The sequence below is a fragment of the Raphanus sativus genome, chromosome 2 (assembly GCF_000801105.2).
Source record: "Raphanus sativus cultivar WK10039 chromosome 2, ASM80110v3, whole genome shotgun sequence".
NCBI lineage: Eukaryota > Viridiplantae > Streptophyta > Magnoliopsida > Brassicales > Brassicaceae > Raphanus > Raphanus sativus.
This window is the reverse complement of record NC_079512.1, coordinates 11,227,287-11,255,237: the sequence shown is the minus strand read 5'-3', so window position 1 is coordinate 11,255,237 and position 27,951 is coordinate 11,227,287. Positions and strand designations below refer to the sequence as shown.

The 27,951-nt window shown below is 35.8% G+C and overlaps 3 protein-coding genes across 3 annotated transcripts; 2 read left to right on the top strand and 1 right to left on the bottom strand.

Annotated features, from left to right (window-relative positions):
- The first annotated feature begins 986 nt into the window (after window positions 1-986).
- LOC130508527 (protein VACUOLELESS GAMETOPHYTES-like) lies at window positions 987-1,848 on the top strand. The gene has a single exon (XM_057004088.1). The coding sequence runs from the start codon at window positions 1,111-1,113 to the stop codon at window positions 1,846-1,848; it is 738 nt and encodes a 245-aa protein (XP_056860068.1). The 5' UTR covers window positions 987-1,110.
- A 10,495-nt stretch (window positions 1,849-12,343) lies between these two features.
- Window positions 12,344-14,243, top strand: LOC130504039 (uncharacterized). Its single transcript, XM_056998610.1, has 4 exons — window positions 12,344-12,918; window positions 12,995-13,247; window positions 13,541-13,843; window positions 13,925-14,243. Exons 1-2 carry the CDS (start codon window positions 12,474-12,476, stop codon window positions 13,240-13,242), a joined length of 693 nt encoding a protein of 230 aa, XP_056854590.1. The 5' UTR covers window positions 12,344-12,473; the 3' UTR covers window positions 13,243-13,247; window positions 13,541-13,843; window positions 13,925-14,243.
- Window positions 14,244-21,217: 6,974 nt separating this feature from the next.
- On the bottom strand, window positions 21,218-25,029 carry LOC108829970 (uncharacterized). The gene is made up of 9 exons (XM_057004087.1): window positions 24,070-25,029; window positions 23,542-23,979; window positions 23,337-23,456; window positions 23,121-23,246; window positions 22,934-23,023; window positions 22,435-22,503; window positions 22,133-22,345; window positions 21,652-21,832; window positions 21,218-21,558 (listed from the first exon to the last, which is right to left on the bottom strand). The coding sequence occupies exons 1-9, from the start codon at window positions 25,027-25,029 to the stop codon at window positions 21,218-21,220; spliced, it is 2,538 nt and encodes an 845-aa protein (XP_056860067.1).
- Between the last annotated feature and the right edge of the window lie 2,922 nt (window positions 25,030-27,951).

The window sequence follows — 27,951 nt, the reverse complement described above, 5'->3', positions numbered from 1 at the left end:
CCTTTCTTCTCGTCTCTTATGTCCTTCCATACGAACTAAAGACCTGAAAATCCAATGTTGTAAAGATACTGGTGAGGAAAATTTTCTCCTCATCGGTAACTCTTATTACATTTCTGATGCTGACGAGGATGAATCTTCGTATTCTCACCAACTTCTTCCTCTTCTCGGGTGCAATAATAGAGAAACTATAGCAAACGTTCCATATCCTATTGGAGAAGTAGCATATTGTGGGGCTTGTTGTAATTGTACCATCGGTACAACCTATTATTTCTGTAACAAATGTGACAAATGTTACCACAAAGAATGTGTTGAATCCTCATCTATATTGAAATCTCCTTACCATCCTAAACATTATCTCAAACTCCACATATGGGTTGAGAATTATATGGGTTGCCTGCCGTTGGGATGCCAAACTTGTATCACCCAACCTGGATACTTAATCTACAAATGCTCTATTTGTAGTTTTAGTATAGATCCCATTTGTGCGACAAAACCTCCATTCATAAACCATAAAAAAACACACGAGCATACCCTTTACTTCCTTCCCAGAAAATTTGATGATTTAATTTGTGATATTTGTGGAGAGGATCACAAAGATTTATTCTTTGTATGTCTTCAATGCGATTTTTTTGTTCATAAATGGTGTATCTACTTACCACACATCATAAAAATATGTCGTCATACACCATCTTTCTTTTGCTTCTTCTGTTATGTCTCAAAAATGGTATTGTGGTGTTTGTCGCAAAAATATTGACACAAGTTATGGGGCATATTCTTGCATGAAGAAGGACTGCATGTATGTAATACATTCTAGATGTGCGACAAGTAGTGATGTATGGGATGGAAGAGAGCTTGAAGGACAACCAGAAGTAAACGACAATATTAAGCCGCCGTTTGAAGAGATGATTGATGGGACTATACTACATTATAGTCATCTAGAGCATCCCATGAGGCTTTGTTACAAAGATGTAAAAAAATGTAACGAAGGGAAAAAATATTGTCAAGCGTGCGCACAACCTCTATATGATGATAAAGCTTATACATGCATGAGAATGAGATGTGATTATGCTCTCCATGAAGCATGTGCGTATCTTCCTCGTATGATAACACATGCGTTGCATGTCCATTCACTTTCATTGGAATCCTCATATACCCAAACCATTCATTTTTGTAAAGCTTGCGAACGTCAATTTTTTTGGTTTTAAATATGTGTGTTCCAATGGTTGTGAGGATGTTACTTTAGACGTACGATGTGCTTCTATATATGAGCCCTACATTCATAGTTTTCATAGCCATCCTTTGTTCATAACTGATACAGGTGAATGTTTGATTTGTGGAAGATATGTATCTAATTTAATATGTGATGAATGTGGCTTTACTTTATGTTTTGGCTGCCCAAATCAACCATATAAAGCGAGATACAGGAATGATGAACATCTACTCACCTTTTCATATGAAAAGGATACAAATGGAGTCTACTGGTGCGATCTTTGTGAAAGAACAATAAATTTTAGCAAAGGATTCTATAAGTGCAATGAGTGTGAAGTCATACTTCATATTGGATGCTTACTTGGGGAGGATTTATATATGAATCCTGGTTCAAGTATCACACTACGAGGAACAGAATACATTATTGCTCAAAACAACGCTCACATCACTCGACCTATCTGTACTGGATGCCAAAAACGCTGTCAGTACATGATAATTTTCATAGCATCTTCTGGAGAGATATATTGTTCGGTACGGGATATATGTATCTACCATCTCAAAATGAGCTACAATCTCTACATTATTTACAAATGGATGTTGACTGGAAAATCAGACTTGGAAGAAAAATATAAGGTTTAAAGACTGGAAGCAAGATGGTGATATTGGTATGTTCGATGGTACATTAAATATTATGTCTATTTGTTAATAAAAATATATGATGTTTAATTTACTTAAGGTTTGTGAATTTGTAATAAAAAATTGTAACGGTTTGGTTTTATTAATCACATATATTTTATAGAGTGCATTACATTATATGTCTGACGGAAAAATTAAATGTTAATATTATGTATAATAATTAATTAATGGATGATGTTTAATTTACTTTAGGTTCACTTTGTGATCTAATATATATTGGATGATTCTTCTATATTCATGAAAGGACAAAATTATTCCAATATATTTTTAGAATAATTAAATTATGTAAATTAGTAATTAATTTATATGTTTACCAATTTGTTTAAATCAAATAAATAATACTGTCGAAAATTATTTTATTATTGTTTTGGTCAAGAAAATTATCATTATTAATATATGATTTCATGTATGATAATTTTTAATTGGTCAGTTGTTTATTTTGAGTATGTAGATTGTATATATTCTAAATAAGTAAAAATAAAAATAATATTTGTATTTTGTTATGTTCATCTTATAAAATTTTAAACATAATTTATAGAAATATGTATAATTTACTATATACTATTTTGGGAAATATCTATTATTTTTTCATATACAAAAGATTAGTGTCCTTAAATAGCACTAAATCATGTTTATCACAATATTATCAGACAAGGGAAAATTAGAATAACATTAATTAAATGTTAAAAATTACATTTTTTATTTTTATTTTATTTTGGTTTGATTTTTTTTATTATGATTTAGAATTAAATATTTAAGGAGTGGAAGTGTGAACATGGTTTAGAGTTAAGACTAATTTAATATGTGCTATTTTTATAAACTTAAAAATGTGTTATTGTTGAGGTTACCCAAACTAGAATAAATTTTATTAATGGAAAAATAAAAAATACTGCGATGGGAATTTATCACTATTTTTTCACTAAAGATATCTATGTATTTAGAAATTATAAAAAAAATAATGTAATACCAAACACATATGAGACTTATTTTTCAAATAATACTATAAAATAAAATTATTATATAATCAACTTAAATTCAGTATTGTTCAGAACAATGCTCACGTCTCTTGACCTATCTGCAATTGATGTCAAAGACGCTGTCAATACATGATAATGTTCATAACATCTTCTGAAGAGATAATTTTTTCTGTATGGGACACATGTATAAAGACTGTGGAAGCAAGATGGTGATATTGTAGACACGCACACTACAAATTAATGTGGGGATCAATATTTTTGGTGGGATAAATTTGAATTCATACATTCTTTCTCCTCTCTCTGGGAGATAGAAAGAGCAATTAGGGTTCCCCCCCCCCCTCCCCCCGCTCACCGGCAGTCGTGGCTTCTCACCACCCCCAAGAACTCTCCGCCTCCCCCCCCCCTTCTCTGCTCACTCGGCGCCTTCGTCAAGAACCCCTCGGCTTCTTGCCGGAATTCTTCCGATGGAGGCTCCAAAGAGGCCTGTTGTTTCTGCTAGCGGCCCTTCTGGTTCTTCGCCAGCTCCATCTGCAGATCTCGTAGATCTCCCGGCAAAAGAGGTCTCCACCTTGCCCTCAGTCTCTGACTGCATCAACTCGAAGATCTTTGACTCAGAACTCCCTGTTATGGTTCTTCCATTTAGTATTTTGGTAGGTTCATCCTCCAGTACTGTCTCCCCTTCTGAAAATATTTCCCCTGTTGTGGTTCCCCCCTGTGGTGGCTCTTCCAATAAGAGTTCTGCAGTTGTTACTCTCCCTCACCGGAGCTTAGTTGTGGAGGGCTCTTCCTCTCTTGAATCTCCGACAGTTTCTCCTCCAAAGCTTGCGAAGCTGATCCAGCAGTCTGCACTACTTGAGGGGATTGGTACTCTCACCACTCATGTCTCAGGTGCTCCTTTTGTGCTTATCCCAGAGGAAAACATAGAGGAGGCCAAAGTTGAGTTTAAGGAGTTTATCTTTGCACGTTTCCGAGGGGATATTCCTCCGAAAGAACGGATTATTGGTGTTGTGAATGCCATTTGGGCTCGTTCGGGACCTCGAATCTTCATCCATAAAGTTGGTGAAGGCTGTTTCGTTCTTAAGGTCACAAGTGCAAAAACGCGATAAATTATTCTGAGCCATCCAGCTTGGAGGATTGCAGGGACCCCTATGTTTGTTGCTCCATGGTCCTCCGATTTCTCCCATAAAGAGCCTCAACTGACCACAGCGGTTGTGCTTGTCAAGCTACGTGGTGTTCCTTATTTACTTTTCAACAAACAGAGTCCGAGCAGACTATCTATCAGATTTTGAGATCAGATCAGCACTCTAACCATCCTGATATAGATGTAGATGCAGCTGGCATCGAGGACTTCACACTGGCATTACAGGAGGATGAAATCTTCGAATCTTAGAGAAAGGGCCTTCTTTTCTTCTGGTGCAATAACCAAGATGACAACCCAGTTTCTAAGAGGATCGATCATTTACTGGTGAATCAGTACTGGGCCCAAACCTTCCCAGAGGCTTATGGTGAATCTTTAGAACCTGAACAATCGGACCATGCTCCATGCTTGGTGACAATGCCTTCTATGCGCCGTCGAGTAGTCAAACCTTTCAAGTTCTTCGATCATATTGTAGATCACCCAGAGTACTTGGATTCAGTCAGATGTGCTTGGCATTGTGTTAGTATTCAAGGTACTTATCAGTTTAAACTGCAAAGGTCTCTTAAATTGTTGAAGGGAGTTCTAAGGCGGCTCAACCGTTCGCACTTTAGTGGTATCAGGCAACGCGTGAAAGACCAAGCAGCTATAGTTACTAACCTTCAACGTCGACTACTTTCTAATCCAGACTCTGCTACTGCAGGGCTTGAGTATGAGGAAAGGAGGAAAGGAGGAAATGGCAAATGCTTCTTAAAGCTGAGAAAAAGTTATATAGGCAGAAATCTCGTGTATAATTGCATGACTTGGGGGACAGAGACACTGCTTTCTACCATAAAATGGTGGTGTAACGCGCAGCTCATAACCATATTTACTTCTTGAAAGATGCAGAAGACAGATACATTGGATCTATTGAGGAGATCAAGGCGCACTTTGCAACTTACTTTGAGAACACTCTGGGTCACACAGACATGGCTGTATCTCCTTGCTCTGTATCTGAACTTCAGAGTCTGCTAACCTTCCGGTGGTCAGAGGACCAGTATACCTTGCTAAGACGTCTAGTGACTGCTGAGGAGATCTCAAAAACAGTCTTCAGTATGCCTCGTAGCAAAAGCCCTGGACCAGATGGATTCTCGGTTGAGTTCTTCAAATCTTCATGGAGCATAGTTGGTCCTGATGTGATCGCTGTAGTCAGTGAATTCTTCACCAATGGAAGACTATTAAAGGACATTAACAACAACACAGCTATTTCCTTGATTCCTAAGATTCCAGAAGCTTATAAACTTGGTGATTTTCGTCCGATTAGCTGTTGCGACCTGATCTATAAGGTAGAATCTAAGATAATCTCTAACCGGTTGAAGGAGGTCCTTATGGACCGCATCAGCCCTTCACAATCTGCTTTCTTTAAGGGAAGAAGTCTAGGCGATAATGTTCTGCTTTCATCAGAGTTGATCAGAGACTATGGTAAAGCTAACTGTGAGAAAAGTTCTATGCTCAAGGTAGACATCAAGAAAGCTTTTGACACTGTCTCGTGGGACTTCGTACTAAAAATGCTAGAAGCACAGAACTTCCTTCTGATTTTTAGATGCTGGGTAAATGAGTGTATCTCCTCTCCGAAGTTCTCGGTTGCAATAAATGGCAAGCTTACGGGTTATTTTCCGGGTAAAAAAGGGTTAAGTCAGGAGGATCCTCTATCCCCTTACTTTTCCTTTTTGTCATGGAAGCTCTCTCTCATCTTCTCACTCAAGCTGTGGACAGTGGCAGAATTAGACTGCATCCTATGTGCTCTAATCCGAAGCTTACTGATATACTAAAAATGAATCCTTGCTACTGCCAAGTTAACAGTTGCAATTGTAGTACTTGAGATTCAAATCCAGAGGACCAATCTACACTCTAGTTCTATAAGTTCCAGAATCAAGCTAAGAAGAAAATATAACTTGGTTGAAATAGGCGATAGTAAACAAGCAAAATAAACACGAGATTGATTCAATTAAACAAGAGCTAGCCTAGGGTATTTCATTGGGTGTTGAATTGGAGCCAAACAATTATTCAAGCGCGATGAAGTGCTTTCTAGAACTCGGATCACTCAGCTGGAACACTCCACTGTCGTGGCAGTGATCGCTTTGCAGATCGATCTCACCACCTAACTGTCGTTGGGATGAGGATCGATTGCAAGCTTTAGAGAACAGGTCCGATCAGTTCACTTACCACCCTAATATCTACTTTCGCTGATTAGGGATACTAATCTCATTCAATACATGTCAAGTTCTCATCCTAAGCGGTTAACTAGGCGATGAACTAGTGATCTAACATCAAGTGATCAGTTTAATGAAAGCAGTAAGAGCAGTGTGAATGAAGAACAGTTATGGATTGCTTATCTATGTTTAGCTCATGTCTCAACACCCTAAAAACCCTAGGCGAGCAAGGCTACTACTCGATCATGATGCAAATAGACAAAGACATAAATCCTGAATAAAATTGCATAAGACCAGAGTATGAAACAAAAGGGTTCAGATGATCTTCTCTATGAGAGGATGGGTTTCTTCTCCCTTACAAGTTGCAGATCGCAAATCTCAGTTGTTCTCTTGTAAAAAACTAACGTAAGAAAAAATAGAAAATAGATAGATGGCGTTTTTATATGGAGGCGCCAATCAGAAGAAGAGAGATTAGGGCAACAAGGCTTTAATTCCCGAAATAGGAGTTTCCATATTCGTCTGGAACAATCTCCGGATCACTCCGTCTGCTTGTTCCGCTTGCGAGAGAACAGTCTCGGGACTGTTCTCTTGAGTGTTCTCCGCAGGAATGCTCCAAAATGACTTCTTTTCATCTGGCACCTTCTCTTCTTCCTTCTACTAACTCCAGACCTGTAAAAGATCAAAAAGGACTAGACTGACACGAATTAGTGACTTGAAACAAATGAAAACATATATACAATGATGTGAAAACACCATATATCACTTACCCACTTGTTATTTGCTGACAATCTTCTTATCTTCTCCAATGGATCCCGCTGGTCGCTCACTAGTATCTGCTCTGTGATGGATAAATTTAAAAGGATGAGCGGTTTGAGCATAAATCCTCAAAAATCTCAGATCTTCTTTGGAGGGTATGAGGAGATCTCGGCTCAGGTCCTTGCTGACATCTCTGGTTTTTCTGTTGGCACATTTCCTACGCGTTACCTTGGTTTCCCTCTCAATCCTTCTCAGATCACTATGGCAACGCTTCAACCGCTCATTGATAAGGTAATAGGGAAACTTTATTCTTCGACAGTCAAGTACCTATCCTTTGCTGGAAAGATCAGAATGTTCGCTTCGGTAATATATGGAATGGTAAATTTCTGAAGTGACGTCTTTATTCTTCCTAAAGCCTTCTATGCGAAAATTGATTCATCATGCGCAGCTTTCTTATGGAAGAAAAAAACTACTTCGGCTGCAGGCTCTCAGGTTGCTTGAAAAGATGTCTGCATACCTAAATCAGATGGCAGTGTGGGAATAAGATTACTGGATTGCATTGGGTTGCTTTGGGTTGAAAGCTAATGTTGAAAGCTAATGTCTTTCGCAGGAAGAGATTTTGGATAACTCAGGATTCCACAAGGTTGTCTCCTACGGTGAGAAGCATGATTCAACTCAAACCCTTGCTGTATGACTTCATGAGATGTCAGGTTAATGATGGAAAGAGCTCTTCCTTCTGTTATGACTATTGGACTCTCCTAGGACCTCTTATCGAAGTTCTTGGTGATGATGTTCCTAGAATACTTAGAATCAGGGAAGGCGCTACAGTTTCACAAGCTTCAGTAAACGGTGCTTGGTTCCTCCATCCAGCAAGATCCACTGGAGCTGAGACTCTCCAGATTGTCTTGACAACATTTCCTCCTCCTTCTTTCGGATAAGGGCCCGGATCAGTACCTATGGCGCAAGGCAGATGGAAGCTTTGGTCCTCTTTTCTCTTCCAAGACTACTTGGCAGCATATAAGGCAGAAATCACCAGTAGTTTTCTGGTCAAAGGTTGTCTAGTTTAAGGAAAATATTTCCCGTAATGCTTTTGTTACTTGGTTGGCCATGCTGCGCAGATTGCCAACGCGTGATCGTTTGCGAAGATGGGGGCTGAATGTTCCGGTGGACTGTGTTCTTTGTTCTTCCGGCATTGAAACACATCACCATCTCTTTTTTTAGTGTGAGTTCTCTTCCAGCATCTGGGAGCATTTCGCGCAGTAGATCATTGCTGCATCTCCTTCGGACCTACATTCTGCAGCTGCTTTAATCACTCAGCGCCGTCTTGATCCTACAAGAGCCTCAGTGATTAAGCTTATCTTACCGTCTGCCATCTATCTTATTTGGAGGGAAAGAAACGCTCAGATCTTCACATCCACATTCACTTCTGCTGCTGGTCTCCGCCGTGCTCTGGACTGTCTCATCCGAGATCGCCTCATCTCCTTTCCATCTCCAGATCACTCCCCATCGTTGCTGCAGTTCTACTTCTCTTGTACTCAATCTTTTTGCTTGAGCCTGGTTGTATTTTTTTTTTCTTTGACTTTTTTTTTCTTTTTTTCCAACATGTTGTTCGCAACATTTAAAATCTCAAAAATAGTATAAATTTAACAATTTACCAAAAAAAAGATGGTGATAATGGTATGTTCGGTGGTACGTTAAATATTAAGTCTTTTAATTAATAAAAATATTTGATGTTTAATTTACTTTAGGTTTGTGACTTTGTAAAAAAAATAGTAAAGGTTTGGTTTTATTCAATCACACATATATTACAGTGCATTATATTTTATGTCTGACGGCAATATTAAATGTTAATATTATGCACTAGGGTCGGAAAATATCTGTTTTATATAAATTTATTCTAATTTTATGAAGCATTTTTCAATCATTATAGACTGCTTTTTTCTTTTCGAAAAAGGATATTTCTTCTCTTATGAAATTAATAGTCTGTGAGAAGAATGCAATAACTAGACTGTAAGGTCTACCTGGTCTTACCAATACTTGTTCGATCGAAATTCTACAGCCGGCCAAAAGGGAAAGACCTTTCCTGGACTATATTATAAACAAACAAAAAATAAATAAAATTCAGAGATCATGTTGTTTTTTTTAATAAATAATTTTGGACTGAATTAAAATGACAGTAGTCTTCGTTATTCTATCCAAGCACAATCTAATATAATAAGATTAACGATGCCCTTCATGTGCATATAATTATGCAATGATCATGCCAGAAAAATATGTTATGAAAAAAATTATTTTATCTAAGCCAAAACAACGTTTTGTTAGTGTGAGTAGCTTGGTCTGTGTAAACACAGGAATAATGAATTGAAATAAAAAAACTTTATGTGTATGTAATGAATATAATTATGCAATTGTATATTTTCTTTTTGTTTGTGTTATATAAGATTTTGCAAAAGAAGTGTATAATAACTTTTATGGTTTTTGAGAATGTTACGGTATGAAAAGATTATGTATGCTGATTAAGATTAATTATGTTTGATTTCGATGTTTGTGTCTACGTTAATTTTTTTTTTTTCGTCAAAAAAAAAAGGGTGGGTGAGGTGTAAGTGGGGCTCTCGTTGTAAGTTTTTTTTGATAATTTTAAATCCAAACTTGGTTGATCAATTGTGGTTTGCTATATTGGATTATTAAAAATAGACTTATAGTCCTTGTGATTATCATTTGTATGGATGGATTGGGGTCATGATTGCATTTCTTTATGGTTTATGTTACGTTGAATATGATATTTAAAAACTGAGTAAAATAGAGAAAGTATAAATCTAATTTTTATACTATAAATTAACACTTAAATGTATAGTTATAGGATTTCGTTTCAAATATTTCAATTCGTTTAAGGTCGTTGCATAGCTGTAAAGAAAATACATTTGATGCATAAACAATCTACATCTTTTTGAAGCTCCATTATATTTGTTTACTATTATGTTAATAGTTTAGTTTTATTTTGATTTCTTATTTTTAGCATTTTAATTAAATATTTTGTTGTTTTTTAAATAAATAATATTATAATTATTTTTTGTTAAATAAAGATAAATTTAATATTTAAAATAAGGTTATATTTTTCTTCCATGTCATTAAACTCCGGGATAATGAATTTCTTTATATATTCTAATAATTTATTTTATTTATTTTAAAACTTTTAATAATCTTTATAAATTTAGTTTTTTTTTTGTCATCTTATAAATTTAGTTTTTTTTATGATAATATGATGTTACGATAGTAATTAGAATGCTTTTAGCTAACTGTTTATTTTAATCTTCTATATACACACATTAATTGTATTTCATATATGCACCAAGAGTAGTCTCCTACTCAAAATTATGGATTATTTTATTTCTGTTATGTTTCAAACTTGAGAGGCTGAAATACGATTTACATACATGCATATTAATATTTTATATGATTTTTATTCTTTTTTTTTTTTAGAATCATTTCATTATATTAAATTATTATATTATATAGATTGTTTTAGTTAAAATTGTTCGATGGAAATAATGAACGATTTAAAACTGTAATTACTGGATTGTTTATTATTTGAATGCAACTTTTTTTTGTGAATGAAATGATAGACAAATCTTGAAATATTATACTTGGCGTAATGAGATTGTTCTCTGCTATGATCTTCTGAAGCGGTATATCTTATATATTAAAATAGAAATCACAACATTTATTCATGTGTAATTTTCTAAAACATGGACCATCACTAGAATTCTATTACCATTTATTCATTACTAATAATATGTCTTATTATTTCATTCCCTAATAATATGCCTTATTATATTATTCCCTACAATTTCTATACACGACTATAATCGCGGTTCGGTTTACAAACCAATATTTAATTCCTTAATTATTGTAAATCATTATCAAACCAATACATCATCGTATATTTCCAATGATCAACCGTAAATATAAATCATTAACGAACAGTCCTTAGACTATAATGTTAATGTATAGTTCTAGAGTTGTAAATGTGAGTTGGTTGTTCTTTTAAAAGTACACTAGACTCTACCTGAAATAAAACATAAAACCTCTCTGCATGTTTAACATTGAACCTCTGTTTTATTCACTTACATGTTATATATATATATGATCAGGTGATGATCCACCTGTTACACATACCCTTGAAGCATTTCACATGTAAAGAAACATTAAACCGGCTGGTTTTAATTTACAATTTATTCTTACACATTATATACAGATGATCACATATTCATCGAACTGTTCGGATTCAAACCCCTTATCTTTAAAACGAATGTAACAAGAATTTTCAAATTCATAAATCAGTTGCAACAAGAATATCAAAACAATTGTACATAATAGTCACTTAATTTAAATAAAATCCCGTAAACAGCTCGTCGGTTTAAACTAATTCATACTATATTTTATTACTTGAGGGTTTAAAAGAAGAATATTCTAAAGGCCTATTTAACTCAAAATACAAATTGTCGACGGAAATTGCAGAATAATGGTTTATTTTTTTAATTGCAGAACATGGAGATTGAATGGAATGGTTTTACCTTTCTGTCCTCGACATCACGGGGACAAGCCTAGGCAGCTCTCACGTGGAACTGGATAGTTGACATTGTGGAAGATATCTTTATAAATTTTTATGTCAACGTTATTTGTCTTTATGTCAACATATAAAGAATCCGGGAGAAAATCAAGTTTTTGAAAAGGACTTGTAACACTTATTTTTGATACTTCTCGAAACCATTAATTGCAACAGTGTTGAGATATGGATGGTGGAGATATCATGATATTATAAAGTTGCGTTGTGGAGAACGAAACTGAAAAGCGATTAAAAGCCCAACATATCACGACATTCCATTAACATATACGAGTATTATAACAAGATAACAAATTTAATTTGATCCATTAACAATAAGTAACCGGTTATAGTGTACAGCATAGCCGAATTATAACTAATAGAGCAATTAATCATCAACTATCTCTGGTAATTCTATAGATTAACCTCAATAGCTTTCACGAATATGACTGATAACGGAGAATAAAACAGGTTAGTATAATTGATGAGAAGATATTTATTGTGATTTTGTGGATGCAGTAACTTTGGAACTGTTTGATGTGAAAGAATAAGAAAATATGAAAATATGTGGCTGGGGAGTTGTGATGGTGAAAGGCTACAAGTACGTAGCCTGCAAGCATTAAATGGGAAGATACAATCATGATTCTCTTAATCATTTCTACGATATATCCGAGTTGCCTATATAAAGACATCAAATACATTAAGGTAGGTCACAAAAGCTTCAAAATTAATTACAAGTACGAAGATTTTTGAGGCAAGTATTAATACACAGAGTTTCATATCAGCTTGGAAAAACGGAGAGCAGAGGTTATGTTACCAGTCACTCATTATTCAGTTGTCAATTGCGTTGTTGATTCATTTCTGTAAATGGAACAAAATTTAATTTTCATTCAATTACATAATGCATGCAGATGGGAAAACTCGTCCGTGTTAGGAGTGGACACTGGAGTAAGACAGACGACGACGTTTGGACATTCAACCAAGATCCTTCCGAAATGGAGCAATTTATAATTGCTTCTTCAAATGAGGAGTTTGAGTCACTGAAGAATCTAGTGCGAGAAGAGCTATGCATAGCACCTCAAACTCCAGTGGTTTTGTCGTATCAACTACCACTCCAAATGCTAATGCCCTCTGAATCAACCTCCGCACCTACTAGACTACTATCTTCCGGAGACGTTGAGGTGATGATGAGTGTACACGAGTGGACTAACGAGGTTCAGATTTATGCAACTTCTGGAGCAGCCAATGTTGCAAAGTTTCAGTTTCTCTTTAGAGAACCTTTCACCGTTGGTGATACTACGTATCTAAGTGGTGGAATAACCGAGAAAGCCCACCTTGAACGCATATATGGTAACTGCTGTAACACGTCTTACTTACCGAAAACCGATCTTATTATAACATAACCGTTTTTTTTTTTATTTTGAAGATATGATGGGCCGAGACGAGATATGCTGTAGTGCGCGTATGCTCACAGAAATTTTAACAGAAGACAAGTTAGTTCTTCTATACCGATTCTCCTTGGAGATGGAAAAGGCGAGACAGATGTTCGAGCAGACGACAACAGCTGTTGTTAACTTAGACCGTGATGATGTTCAAATGGATGAGATCGAACGAGAGTTGTGCAGCAAAGGAAAAAAAAAACCCCCAGACTTCTGGTTATTTCGACTTCCTTAGAACTGGTAAAAACTTCACAATAAATTAGTAGTGTGAGAGTCCTAACCAAAATTTTAAGATATAACTGGACAAAATCCCTCTCAAAATTTAAAACAACATATACGGTGAATGAATATAGAAACCGGATCTAGGAACAACATTTGCATTTAAAAATATTCAGAACACTAAAATTGGATATAAATCCCGATATACGATTATATAACCGGATTATAGATGCAAGTAAAAATGTTAAGGTAACTTGGAAAACCTAAGAGAAATTCATCATGTTAATGTAATTGCTTAACTTCTTTTTATGTAGAGCTGCCATCGACACCAGATAGACATCAACGGCCAATAAATGTGGATAAAACATACAACGATGGAGACCCTGGTGCAACATCTCTTCACTTCAACAACGGGGAAAAGAGTAGCAATGCTGAAATAGATGAGTGGATGAATATAATAAATCTTGAATACGACGGCAGCGAAAGTGTAAACAGGTCATGTTGTCCTAACATAATAAGCCTCTCGAATGATATCACCATGGATATTCCAAATTTGGAGTTCCATAAGAACAATGTTGTTGAGGTTGGGGAGTCTTCAATAGGGTCAAAGGGAGAAGGTAACAAAAACTTCATATTCAAGGATCAAATATAAAAATTCTTACCTTTAATAGACGTAACATTTTCATCGAAATATGCAGAGATATAGGCGTACTACGATGGACGGAAGAATGAGTTCGCTAGTGGGCCCACATGCCCATAGAGCTCATCGACAAGATGTTGACGAAGGTACTAGCACCACCAATCGTAACCGTCGCACTGAAGGATCACATGTACTCGTAGATGCCTCTTCCGAAATCAATGGTTGCAATGGTGCGTTCGGGTTGATAATATAATGAACAATTATGTTAAACCATGTGTTTAATAAGTTGTTTCTCCCGCTTTTGAAGAATACATTTTATAATATGATGAACATATCAACTCATATGTAATATGTGATGTACGAATAAAGAATAACTGAATAACGTACTTTGAAAACAATTTAATCAACATTTTCATGATGACAACAATATAGAACTAAAAAAGCTAACATGTATTTTTTCTGATATCAGAAAGAAGTGCAACACAGAACAACCCTGATGCAATTAATGTTGGAATGGTCTTCAAAAATAGAGAAGAATTCAAGCAACATATGGCTATGTATGCTATCCAAAATAAATTCCGATTTCGATATGCTCGATCTTCACCCGGTGGAATGATCCTGAGATGCTATTCCAGCTCCTGTAATTGGAGAGTCTACGCTGTTGTCTTGAAAAATACAACTTTGTATGAGATTAGGACGGTTGACCCTTATCATAGCTGTTCAGTTGACGACCGATCCGGATATCAATCCCAAGCAACGCATACAGTTATTGGAGGGATGATGAAGGCAAGGTTTGCGGGTAGAGGAGGAGGACCACGTCCAAATGATATAATGCAAGCCATGCAAGGGGATCATGACGTACACATTTCTTACTGGAAGGCGTGGCGGTCAAGGGAAGTGGCTTTGGACTATGCAAAAGGTTCATGCGGTGCTTCTTACAACCTCTTGCTGGCGTACTTGGAGAAGCTTGTTCATGCAAACCCGGGTACCATTACGGACATCCACACGGAATATGCAGAAGGTTTAGGGCATAGGTTTAAGTACATGTTCATGGCTCTGTCAGCAAGCATCGACGGTTACAAATCGATGAGAAAGGTTATTATAGTGGACGGTACACACTTACGGGGGAAGTATGCGGGATGGCTCCTCACCGCTTCGGCTCAAGATGGGAACTATCAAGTATTTCCCCTTGCCATTGCGGTGGTTGATGGAGAGAACGATAAAGCATGGAAATGGTTTTTCATTAAACTTACCCAATTCATAAAAGATGAACAAGCTTTGGTATTTGTTTCAGATCGGCATCCATCAATATACCATGGAATCGCAAAGGTAACTTTATTTATACAATCAACACAAAAAAACGTATTTAAATCCGGATATTTAGTTTTTGATGGGATATATATAACTAACTACCGGATATTCTTATAAATGAAGGTTTATCCTCACGCCAGGCACTGCGCTTGCATTCTACATCTGAAGAGAAATATCAGAAGTTATTTCAAAGACAAACACCTTGGGTATTTGGTCCGAAAAGCGGCACGAGCATTTAGGCTTTCCGAGTTTTACACAACCTTCAACAAAATTAGAAGAGTTAATGGAGAATGTGCCGACTATCTCGTCGGAATTGGGTTTCAACACTGGGCAAGATCACACTTTGAGGGAGATCGTTACAATATAATGACAAGTAATGTTGCTGAAACGTGGAACTCAGTTTTGCGTGACGCCCGTGAATATCCAATTCTATCGCTGGTGGAGTTTATAAGAGGGAAGCTTATGACCTGGTTCTCCACGCGACGACAGATTGACGACGGCGGCAATAATATGCACACGCCAAGGGTGCTGGAGATAATCACCTCTAATTTCGAAAGGTGTGGAGTTTTTGGAGTTAGCCTAATAAACAGTGGTGAGTTTGAAGTCCGAGACAAAGAAGGAGAGGCATATCACGTTAGTTTGGAAAAGAAAACATGTACTTGCTATGAGTTTCAAGCACTAAAGATCCCTTGCACCCACGCAATTGCAGCTGCAACAAGGTATAAGGTGAGAGTTGATAGCTTGGTTGAAAACGTACCAAACATCATATGCAAATACCATATCACCTGTTGTTGAGCACGAAACTGTGGAGATCCTTTCAAGTAACAGTTCAGAAGTTAGGAGAGATATAAATCCACCGGCCAGTCGTAGACCACCGGGTAGACCACGAAAAAGCCGGATTTTGTCCCGAGGAGAAATTAAGGTGTCTTTCTTTAACTTAATATATTCCATATACATCTTATTTACCAACTAACACTAATGTCTTTAAAATTATCACAAAAACAGAGTCGTGGTCCAAGGAAGCGCACACAGTGTACCCGTTGCAAGTGTTCTGGCCATAAGAGGGCAACTTGCAAAGCTGCAATATAGAAGATGGGAGTATGTATCATAGAAAGAGATGGTCTCGGATGATGAAGGTGTACGTAAGAAAAGCTGGTATATCCATGAGTTCTACATGCAAGTTCTAGTATAATTTGAAGAAAACATGGTCTGGGTAGGGGACGGATTATGTAATTTCCCGAGGGTGTAATATAAATAACATCTACTTTCATCTTGTGTAAGATGGCGTTATGGCCAACATATCCAGAGGGTGTAATAAAAATAAATCCTACTTTCATGTTCTGTAAGACTGAGCTATGGCCAACATATCCGAATTGCGATAACAATAACTGGCTATCTAAGGATGCATCTCAGATTTCCCAATTCTAATTTGGCAGCATATTACCAGATACAAATTTTCTTAAATATCTTCGATATTTAAAACCGTATATTATATTTTGTTAACCGGATTTAAAATTAAACACATCAAACTTAAAACACATTTGAGGTTAACATATGATGTAAAAAAAGAACAGAATGTCAACGTACGAAATAACATCAACATCCTCGTATACTAAAAGAGGTACTTAATACATATGGTAGACAAATTATGAACGGATTTAAGATAGAATATAGATGATGAAGACAATGTTAGTGGTTACCAAAGCACCGGGAGAAAAGCAAAATAACAAACTAGATTTAACCGTCATATGAGGGGATATGACTTTCACAATATCCTAAGTAGACACCACTTTACGTTGAATAATTGATTGGAAAATTGACCATATTTCCTTATAAGAAAATTAAATTATTTATATTCAAACCAACATACCCAGCTAAAAGTGAATGGTGATGAATTTTGTAGAGACGGTCGGTTTAAGTTCACTACATGATAGGATGAAATGTAATTTGATAATAAATTAATATACTAAATTTTATAATTTTATAGGCCCAAGAAAATGAAGATTGAATTTTCAAATGAGAAGAAAGTTATAGGCATTAACAACGATCAACGATAACACAAAGTTCATTTTAATATGGCAAGGTTTTTTCCCCTTAGTTAATAACAGAAGCTCAGTAAACTCAGACAATTCTTCAAAACTGGAATTTCTATTTAAACATTTTCGTTACACGGCTGTAATTTATATTAATTAAGATATACTATAAAAGCAAGGGATTATACAGATATCCGGTTCAATGAATGTGAGTAGAGATTATTAAAAAAAATAACTATAATTATCCACTACAAGTGGGTGAAATGTGACATATATCCAGGCATTAATTTGTGCAGAGAAATATTATCAGACAAGGAAAGTGATGTTGACAGTATTGTAAAGAGGTCGATACACATGGTTACACTGTAGAAGAAATAGTGACACACACTAAAAGTCAAATAGCTTACTCAACTAATTTAAACGTAACTAAGACCCACTTACCATTCCTACAGTATTCGTAATATAAAACAACTAAACCGATTGAGAAGGAGAATGGGAAGTAAGTAACTAAATTACAATAGGTATCTAATCTAACTAAACACTTTAAAATTTGACAGAGAGGTAGTAAATGAAAGCGATGGACCGAACAGAAAAGGAAGATTAATACATAGTTATTTATGGAAAATCTGTTTTCTCTATTTGACTGAAAACAACCAGTTAAGAGTCTTTTTAAAGGATGGACTCTGCATAAAGTCAGATAAGACGTAAACACATCGAGACATCGCAATCCAAGAAACACAACTCATTTGAATATTTGATAATAGATAAGTCATCTACAAAGTTGTCCTTAAGTGCATCTAAATAACAACATTTATAAATCCATTCGAAATTACTAAAAAGGAGCTGCTGTAGATTATATTTGATGTTAATGGCCCGATTGATCTAAAAATTACGAGAAGCGGTGTGCAAAACGCCACGTTTCAAGATGATGATACTATTGAAGATATTTTTACAGTATTACTTAGTGCATAAAAAACCGATTCATGGATAATTATGGATATAAGAGACTGATGTAACTGTTTTGTCATGTCAGGAGAAGCATAATGATGATGTAAAAGGCGTAGGGTAGGCTGCGGGCATTAAATTGGGGGGATTTGGGCAGGATTCTCTACTTCGGTTTAACCTAGAAAGTATGACCGGTTCTAACCTAGGGTATTTGGCAATATAAAGGCAGTTCCCCTTAGTAGATTTGAAACGGCAAAGCATAAACACAAACCTGAAAAGAATTTACCAACCGGAGATTCCTCCAAAGGTCGCTGATCGAACAACCCTACGAAAGCTGAAAGGCAAGTTTTGGTTTCATGATTTCTATTTTTTATTTAACGATTCTATTTTTTATTTAACGATTCTATTTTTGGTTCTATGGTTACGATGCTGTTGACCTTTTTTTTATTTTGCAGATGGGTCGTCTGGTAAGAGTTTTTAAGGGACAGTGGTCAAAGTCTCAACAAGGAGTGTGGAGGTTCGAGCAAGATCCCACGGTAATGGCACGCACCATCCTCGTGGAAGACAATGAATAAATTGAAGTCCTAAGAAGCCTGCTTCGCGGTGTGTTTCATCTGGCATCAGACACTCCAATGCATGTCACGTTTCAGCTCCCTCAGTGGATGCTGGAACCAGATGGTGATACTTGCCCACCACAGAACATTGAATCAAGTGCTGACATTGAGATGTTGATGAGTGTTCACGAGTGGAATACTGAGCCTAGACTCTGTGTCATGTTTGGAGCCGAGGATGTAGCAAGGTACCAGTTCGTTTGCAGGACTCCTTTTAAAATTGGAAGATGGAGTTTCCTATCAAACGGAGTGACTGAGGAAGAACATATGGCTTTGGTTAGAGGTACTACTTAGTAAAAAATAAAATAATCAGCTTCGATTATTAAACGTAAGATATATTAATATGTCAATATATTTTTATATATATTGACTTGATGATGAAAATAATTTGCAGCCATTATTAGGGGTCAGGAAATATAGTGCAGCGAACAAGTGCTGAGCGAAGTCTTCGGTCAAGAGAAGCTGGTTCTTCTTTATCGTTTCTCAATGGAAATTGAAAAGGCCAAAAACTGTCTCGACCTTAATGTAAGAGCTCAAGCTGATGTGGGTGATCACATAGTCCCTTCTGTTGACAACCAGGTGTTGGTGGCTCCGGAGATTATCAACGGGATTCCAACAAATGCAATCAATGGCTTTGGTGCAACTTCTGATAACGGTAACCATATATTTACAATAAATATTTCTTCACAACAACCTACTAAGCATACAAACGTTTTTGTTAACAGCCGTTTCTCCTGTCTTTGTGTTGAGAAACACAAACTCACCTGCAATGTACGGGGGTTTGAGGGCCGCCTATAACCCACATGACGATAACCGCTACTGGGAGATGAGTGCCGGATATTGGGAAAGCTTGATGGCATCGAATTACGCAATGCAAGTTGGCAGGATCTATGGTGTTCCAGGGTCCGAGAATGTCGGGTACCCCCCAACCGATCTCAATATCGGCCGCTAGGGACAAACCATAATGAGACTCAATGACAACCATTTTGATGTTACTTCCAGTGGTTCTTCCACAGAAGCTGGAGGGTTTGGAGAAATGAATGGTTTACGTGGGGCCATTGCAGGTGAAAAAGGTACGGTCTATTACGAACCCTAAAGTTTTATATCAGAATAGAATCAACGTTCATTGTTAAAATTTTGTAATTATACTCGTTGAAGGAGAATCTTCAGCGCGGGGTGAGGTTGATTCGGAGATAAAGGTGGAAAGCAAGGAACCGACTGATGAAGTGCCGCCTGGTGAGAATGATAACAGTGAAGATGATGTTGGTGGGGGAGATGGTCGTGACAACTGATGGTATCAAGGTCCTATAATAACGCAGTGGGAAGGACTCTCTTTATTATGATGCAGTTTCTGTTTCAAGATCGGGGTGATGTTTTTTTCTTTTTGGGACCTGCTGTGCCTAGTTACGCATGTAATATATTTCCTTTGCAATGCGGTGGTTTTAGTTCATGTACGGTGTTTTATAAGGTAAGAAGAAGAATGGTCTGTGTAATAATTCTGTAAGATATGTTGCAAGTTTAATGTAAAATATTTTTGTATGAATTGACGAAGCGTTAATGGTAAAAATAGTATGCAAGGTTTGAAAATGGATTAGGGTTTCAGGGCGTACATATAAATAACCAGTTTTAATCTAAAAAACCAACATCTCTACAAAAATACCGGATTTAATAATGTTAACATGTTAATAAAAGATTAAAATTCACTGAGAGTACATTAATTCTTCCTTAAAATATAGGTATAATCTCAATTGTAAAAATACGTACTTTGCTTTGTTTGTAACATCCAGCAAAGTATCTCAAGCTAGTACGCAAACTTAATATTACGAATAGGTAGCATGATGACAACTCGACAATAACCGGTTATTACAAGATAACATATATGATGTAGACTCCAACCGGATTTCATATAACGGATTTGTTATAGTTAACAACGTAATCAAACATGAAAAAATTTCTAAAATATTGTACTCAATAAGAAAATGTATAGAGTTCTTGCAACATAAGAATGCATAAACATACGTTAACAATAAGGGGCGATTAAAAATCATTTTATCTATAAGTCTCAGGATGAGGCGTAATGATCCCATTCTTGAAAAACACAGCCGGATTTGTATAATATGATTATACTATAACCGGATAGAAAAATCGAGTGCATGTTTTTATCCGAACCTATATTTCCCACTAAGCATATCTCATCTTAACATTTTTAAAATAGATCAATTTAAAAATTTTACAACAGAATTTTAAAACAGACATTGAAGTTACAATCACTTCTAAAAAATGAAACCTCTTAAAACAACTCGTACAAATCCAACATGCCAGATCAGGAGGATTATCAAAGAAAATAGAAAAAGCCAACATCCGAGAAGAAGTACATAAAACAGAAAATGTTTCAGGAACGTGATAAATCAAAGCATGTGACAGAATAAGTGAAGGTCGATAAAATACAGCCTAGAGCTTCACATGAAACTCGTAGATCATTACAGCTGCTCTGTGGGCTTCGTCTGGTATTACGGACGGAGTGATAGAGGTACAAGATTCAGGTCCAAAAAAAGCATGAGATTGGATCAACAAGGTGGCCGCTATACCTGCATCCCCGGGGTTCGTGTTCGTTGCAATACCAACCATCCTTTCAACAACAAGAGGTTTATCAACGCCCTCAACGGAAACCCCACATTGTTTCAGAAGGTGGGGAAACAATTCGGTAATCGGAAGAAGCTCTTTGTGTAGCGTTGCAAGGGTCGTAACTCCTGGATTGCAATCAAGTATGTACGCTTTGGAAGCACTGAAATCTAAGCATATACATATCCAATGTCTTTTAGAGATGTTGAATGGAAGATAGAAACGTGTTACGGACCCCAAGGACGCAGAGCTATTTGACAGACATTCAACCAAACTCTTTGGTAAGGTGAATCCAATTTTAGACTTGGGCTTCTTGAACTTGGGGTGATTCCTACACATCAGTGAAGCAAATCGGCTATCAAGGAATGCACATGTATTCTCTACTCTGGAATTGACTTGATTCTCAAATGTTGATATAACCAGCTTGATGAGGATATCAATGACCTGTGTATACATACATGACATACAATAAGCAACCATAAAGAGGAAAATATAACTACACATTTGCGGAGATAACTTGCCTTTCATGGGAATAACCGGCTTCTCTCGGCAATATCGGTAATGTCTTTTGAGGTAACGGATAGACCAGCGACATTAATAACACTACATATAAGCAAGAGTAATGTTTAACTATCTAAATGAGCGTAATCAAATATAGTATATAAATTGTATGAGTTCATTAAAGACAGATTACCAGGGTTTCTTTAGGATTGTGCTAAGGCGGACATATTTCTCTCGGATTACGGACATCTCGTAGTAGCTATCACCACATAATTGGGCCTCTCTTGCACGGTTTAGAATAGCTGACCCACACTGATACCCGATTAGAAGAAAAGGAGGGACAATCCGCAAATGTTTGCTTTTACGGCGTAACATAGTATCATAATTACACTCCGCACCGGAATCTTCATCATCGACAATGTCGTCGTCTATAGCAGCTGTTGAAAGCAATTTTCCCTGGATGAAACCGAAATCGAAATATCAAATAAACATTTCCGTCTTACACAAAGATAAGAACCTGAGTACAAGCAACACTGTTATTAAACAATAGAGATACCACCACCTCGAGAAGAAGTCTCCATTATAGGCAGATTCTCTTGGACGGGAGCAACAGACTACATTGTTGACAGAGCAGAACTCAGGACAAATGTATAACAACTGACTTTAAAAAATATTCATCAACACTAAATGAGATTGCTTACTAATACTACCTTTTCAGTGGCCGGCATCTGAGAATCTACACACTGAGTTGCTAACTGTTGTGCCTCAATAAAAACGATCATTTGCACGATGTCAATTATGAAAAGTTGTATATGATTTGGCAGGAATCAGTAAACATACCGGTGTTTCGGTGCGGGAGTGTGTTTGGCTGTGCGCGGAAATTGAGGGATGCACTTCCATATTTCCTCTCCCATTTCCAGATGTAGGCTAGAAATGCATGAACAAGGTAACCGGTTGGTTCGAATAAAATCTCGATATTGTAAGCAATATCCAGACATTGAATTTTATATCCATCTATAATATAAAAAAACTGGATTTGCTTACCGTTTTTTCGGTTTCATTGTCACCCACCTCATCCACACCAACTGTTGCTGGCAGTATCTCCTGAGTGAGACCCAACTCGAATGTAGGATACTGCAAAATTTATTGCAAAACTTAACAAACAAGGTTTATAACTGCAGGCTATGATATTATGATTTTGGGTGAATAAAATTTGGAAAGACAAACATACATCAACACCAGGACAACCATTACTCTCGGAAAGGACAGAATCCAAAACTGGTTCGAAGTTGCTATTTTGGTCATGGCCGGGTAAAGCATGGACAGACACTTGATGATGAGACGTACCTTCATCAACCTAATACAAGAAAAAAATTAATAAATACAAACAAAGGTGTACAGAAATGCATACCATGTCGACAAAAATAATATATAGGTGATAACTTACTAAACGGTTTTCAGCAGAAGAAGGAGGTGTTGAATAATGACTGATATTTTCAAGGACGTTTGAAATAGCCTTGGCATTTTCATCCACATCAGGTTGGCGTGTCTCATCTGTTACACCTACCTTCTCGCAATTGACACCCTCCTTATTTGCATCAACAACAGGATTGGCCGTAGACGGAACCGTATCTTCTCTGACTGGAACCGACGGGGGATTCGCAGGGGGGGAAAGATGACAATATTTCAGCTTTAAAGGACTTTAACATCGCCTCAACTGCAGCAATAACACCTGAATTGTCTTTGACGATTGCAACCGCAGATGAAACATGCTGATCAAGCCTCTCAATCTCGGGTTTAAGAATAGAACACACGATCGACCTTATTTTTCCTTCATCAACGTCTCCAACAATCGTCTCCTTCACATTTTGTGGCTTCTTTTTAACCGGAACTTTTGACTTCTCACGCATCTTTTCTACATCGGATTTTGAAACACCACCTTTGAACATCTCTTTGGTAAACACATGATTCGCGAAGATCAACTTCAGTAGGTTACTAACTTTGATGTCAACTACTTCATCTGCCCATACTAGTACTGCCTCATTGATTGGCCTTAAGGGATCCTGAGGTATAATGCACCTAACCAGCGCCTACAATGCAAACCCATAAAACCAATTTAGAATGAGATATTGTACAAAATAACTCCTTCTTCTCCAACTATTTGAATAGTGAGTACTAACCTCAGCTTTTCTGTCAACCTCACGTGCATGCGAAGGACTCAAAATCTGCTTTCTCGTTTTCCTTCCCGTGCTATCTGACTCCTCATCCTCGGTATCAGATTCGGAAGATGAACATTCATCTTGGACAACTTCTGTGAGAGAAGGTACGGCCTCGACAATTACGAGCTGAAGCGCTAGAGCAAAACCTTTTAGTGCAATCGTATTTTGGGACAATGAGATCTCATCCCTCTTCTTGATACTAGTAATAAGCATATCAAAAGCAAGTCGGCCCCATGGGAAAGAAAAGAAGTCGTCTATGTTACCGAGAAGCTCCACGTGTTCCTTGAGCATCTTAGCCTTCAGATTGGTGGACAACAGAACGGATGAGACAATAGCTAGACACGCCAGTTTTATCCGGATATCTGGATCTGTAACGAGTTTTTTCCGCAACATCTTCACAGCCCTAGAAACACTCATCTCCTCTGCACTTCCAAATAACTCTGGCCAATATGGTTTCTCATTAATATCCTTCTTCCTTTTCCTCTTTGATTTCTTCGGAAAATCACCACAAGGGAGACCAGTGACAATCGCAAACTCGCGAAGAGAAAACCTAATGGGATTCCCGGCGAAACGAAACCAAACTTCGTGTTTTTTCTCAACTTTCAACTGTCTTGAAAGAAGAAATCTCGCAAATCTACCGGAAAAGGCGGGTTTTTCTGCTATCTCCACCAGCTTACCAAAAGGTGATTCTCGGAGGAACTGGATCTCTTCTTCTGACAGTGCATCGAGTATGGTGTTGATGGCACTAGATGACTGGTATGTAAGAACCCTAACGCCTACTGGTTCTTCACCATCCGCAAACATCATTTCCGGTATGTCGAGATCACTTCCGTCGTCATTAGGAACAGGGTCATCGGCTTGACCAATGTCTTCTTCGACTCCATCTTCATCCCGTAACTCGCGTATCCGAGATGAGACCATTTCGGCAACTCAGTCGCCTCTGATTCAGAAACGAGTAAAAAATTAGGTTATTGATATGGTAGACTAAATTGGGAAGTTAAATCAACTTATTTTGCCTTTTGATTTTTTGCAAAAAAAGGTATGTGATAAAAGAAGAGTTTCGACGCGGTTCGCCATTATTACAAACAGTTCTCACACGCTTCGCAAAGTCTTTATGGCAGACGTGGGCCATTATCTAGGATAAAGGAACTTAGGGATAGTAGGGACTCTTCGGGGATTATCGAAATATGTACAGTCTCATTACCAGATGCCTAATTAAATCATAGATCATTGATATGTAGTGCAAAAACCCTATTCTAAATGTATATACCATACTTTGAGTTGCCGTAAACTTCTTATCTATTTTCCTATTTTTGTGGATACAAATCAGCAAATGTCTTATCTATTTTCATGACTTCTTTCATGTGTGACTTTTTAATTTGTACTATCTTCTAATTTTTTATTAAATGTATTTTATTAAGATTAATAATATATAGAATCTTTGAACTACTTTAATCATAATATCTTTTGATATCTTTTCATTATATATATATATAACAAGATCTAAATTTTCAAAAAATATAAGTAAATAATTTCACTAATTTTTTAATTAGTTCTGAAATATTATTATACATTCATTTACTTTATAATATGAAAAATATAAATTATATCCTATTTTTATCTATTATATAATCATAATCAGTCATATTAAGAAAAAATTATTACATTGAACTAATATGATAAAGACATATTAAATTGTTAAATTGTTAAATTTTTATATTTTAATTTCAAATTATTTATGTTCAAATATGTTGGTAACAGGATTAACATTAGCAAACTATATAATATTTGTATTAAAAACTAACACGTATTTCATTAAAGCTAATGATATAAAATATTTTTAACTACTTTAATCATGATAACTTTTCATTTTAAATATAAACATATATTAAACTTCTAATAAATCTGTTGAGGAATGTTTTAATAATAACTTAATTTTCAAAAAGATTATGTAAATATTTTAACTAATTTTTTAATTCGTAATAAACTATTATTATGTATTAATATATATTAAGTTATCGTTTTTTTTTGGTGAACATATTAAGTTATCGTTTATAAAATGAAAATAAAACTTTTATCTTATTTTACTTATTTTATACTAAAAAAATCATTTAAAATAAGATTATTATATTGAATTAAATATGATAAAGTTATATTAAACTGATAAAATTTATAAATTTTATTTTCATAAAATAAAATGTTAGTTCTAAGAAAATAATATGATGACAGACCGACTTAACATTCACAAACTATATAATACATGTATAAAAATTGAAAATCTTACACTTTTGTATATATAATAAATTATTATGTAAAATAAATAAATGTAGAAAATATTGTTAAAATAAAATTCGGCTTTAAAGGTCGGCGGCTCAAAATTGAGCATATATTTTATACAAAATAATTTTGAAATATATTGTTTCATGCATATATTATTTTTCAATAAGTAAGTGCAAATACAATAAGAAAAATATATAATAAGGAGCACAAAAATACATGTGATAGTTTTAACCAATTGATTAGTTATAACATGTAAACTATAAAATTATTGTATTTAAAATAGTTACGTAAATATTTAAATATATTATTAACATTAAAATTGTATACCGCTAACGATCTAAAATAAATATATATGTATATAAAATTGAAAACAAACACCTGCACGGTTGTGTGGGTCAAGATCTAGTTTTGTTTATTTACATAAGTTATATGGATTAGCTGTCAAAAGTTTATTTTAGAATAATTGATTTTATAATTTGGTGTTAGAAAGTTGCTTTGTTAGTGGAGTGGTCACTCTCCTTCACTCATATACTTTTTTCGCATATGATGTTGCAGAATGAAAATCCCTTTCCAATTTTTGGCGTAATCATTTTGTACGAAGTTGCTATTCCCTGTTCACATGAATAAACTTGCTTCTAATGAACTATTCATTCAATTCCTTCCCTCTTTGGTTTGCAGTTTCAGAGTAACTAATGGGGAAATAATTTATCGACCGTATCCATTTGAGGGGTAAAGAACAATCCTTATTTACATTGAAACATGGCGTACATTATTTTACAAAGAATTCATATCAGTATCTGTATATCACTGATTGAAACATCACAAAGATCCATTTTTCAGAGAAACTAACCGTTGGTCTCTCTCCTCTTCTTCTTCAAGTCCAAACTTCTCCACTTCAATGCACACACGGACATATGAGTGCTGCACTTAAGGATGTTGTTGATACTGTATTGGACCATACTCTTCAGAAATTATTTTTGCCATATTAATCCTTCACTTACCTCTCATACAAACCTGGATCAACTTTTCTGAAGTCCTAAAAATTGATGCCTAGAAAGGAATAGAGGAAAATGATTTACGTTGAAAAAACCATCATGGACAAAAACCATCAAATACCAGATAAACAAAAATAAAGAAGGTATTACAGAAAAAGCAATTAAATTATAGTAGAAACTAGAAAGACATATCATTAACTGCAGAAAAAACTACTTGGAAAAAAAATACAAATTTTAGAGATGAAAAGAATCGTAATCTATAAGTAATATAAAGATTATTCGTCAGCCAAAAAAAATGTGACAAACCTTGACCACAAAGAGATGAACTATGCTAGATGAAAATCAGTTTACCATCACGATCCCAAATTCCATTGCAACCTTGACCACAAAGGAATTCACAATATGCTAAGAGATCAACTACAAATAAAGAAACATTCTGCTATGGAAACGTAAGAAACCATTTTAATACTTACAGACGAACCTTTTCATCAAGCAGCCACAATGTTGTAAGCTCAAGAAAAGAGTTGTGCGCATGAAGAAGAAGGAGAGACTGTGTTACACATGTGAT

What these genes read in the sequence shown, in the direction of transcription:
- LOC130508527 (XM_057004088.1), top strand. Translation starts at nt 1,111, where the DNA reads ATGCGTTGCATGTCCATTCACTTTCATTGGAATCCTCATATACCCAAA.
- LOC130504039 (XM_056998610.1), top strand. Translation starts at nt 12,474, where the DNA reads ATGCAGATGGGAAAACTCGTCCGTGTTAGGAGTGGACACTGGAGTAAG. An exon ending in CCACCTTGAACGCATATATG is followed by an intron (nt 12,919 to 12,994) that starts GTAACTGCTGTA and finishes TTTATTTTGAAG; the next exon opens with ATATGATGGGCCGAGACGAG.
- LOC108829970 (XM_057004087.1), bottom strand. Translation starts at nt 25,029, where the DNA reads ATGGTCTCATCTCGGATACGCGAGTTACGGGATGAAGATGGAGTCGAA. An exon ending in AGGTTGACAGAAAAGCTGAG is followed by an intron (nt 23,980 to 24,069) that starts GTTAGTACTCAC and finishes TTTGCATTGTAG; the next exon opens with GCGCTGGTTAGGTGCATTAT. An exon ending in ACAATGAAACCGAAAAAACG is followed by an intron (nt 22,504 to 22,933) that starts GTAAGCAAATCC and finishes TCAACAATGTAG; the next exon opens with TCTGTTGCTCCCGTCCAAGA.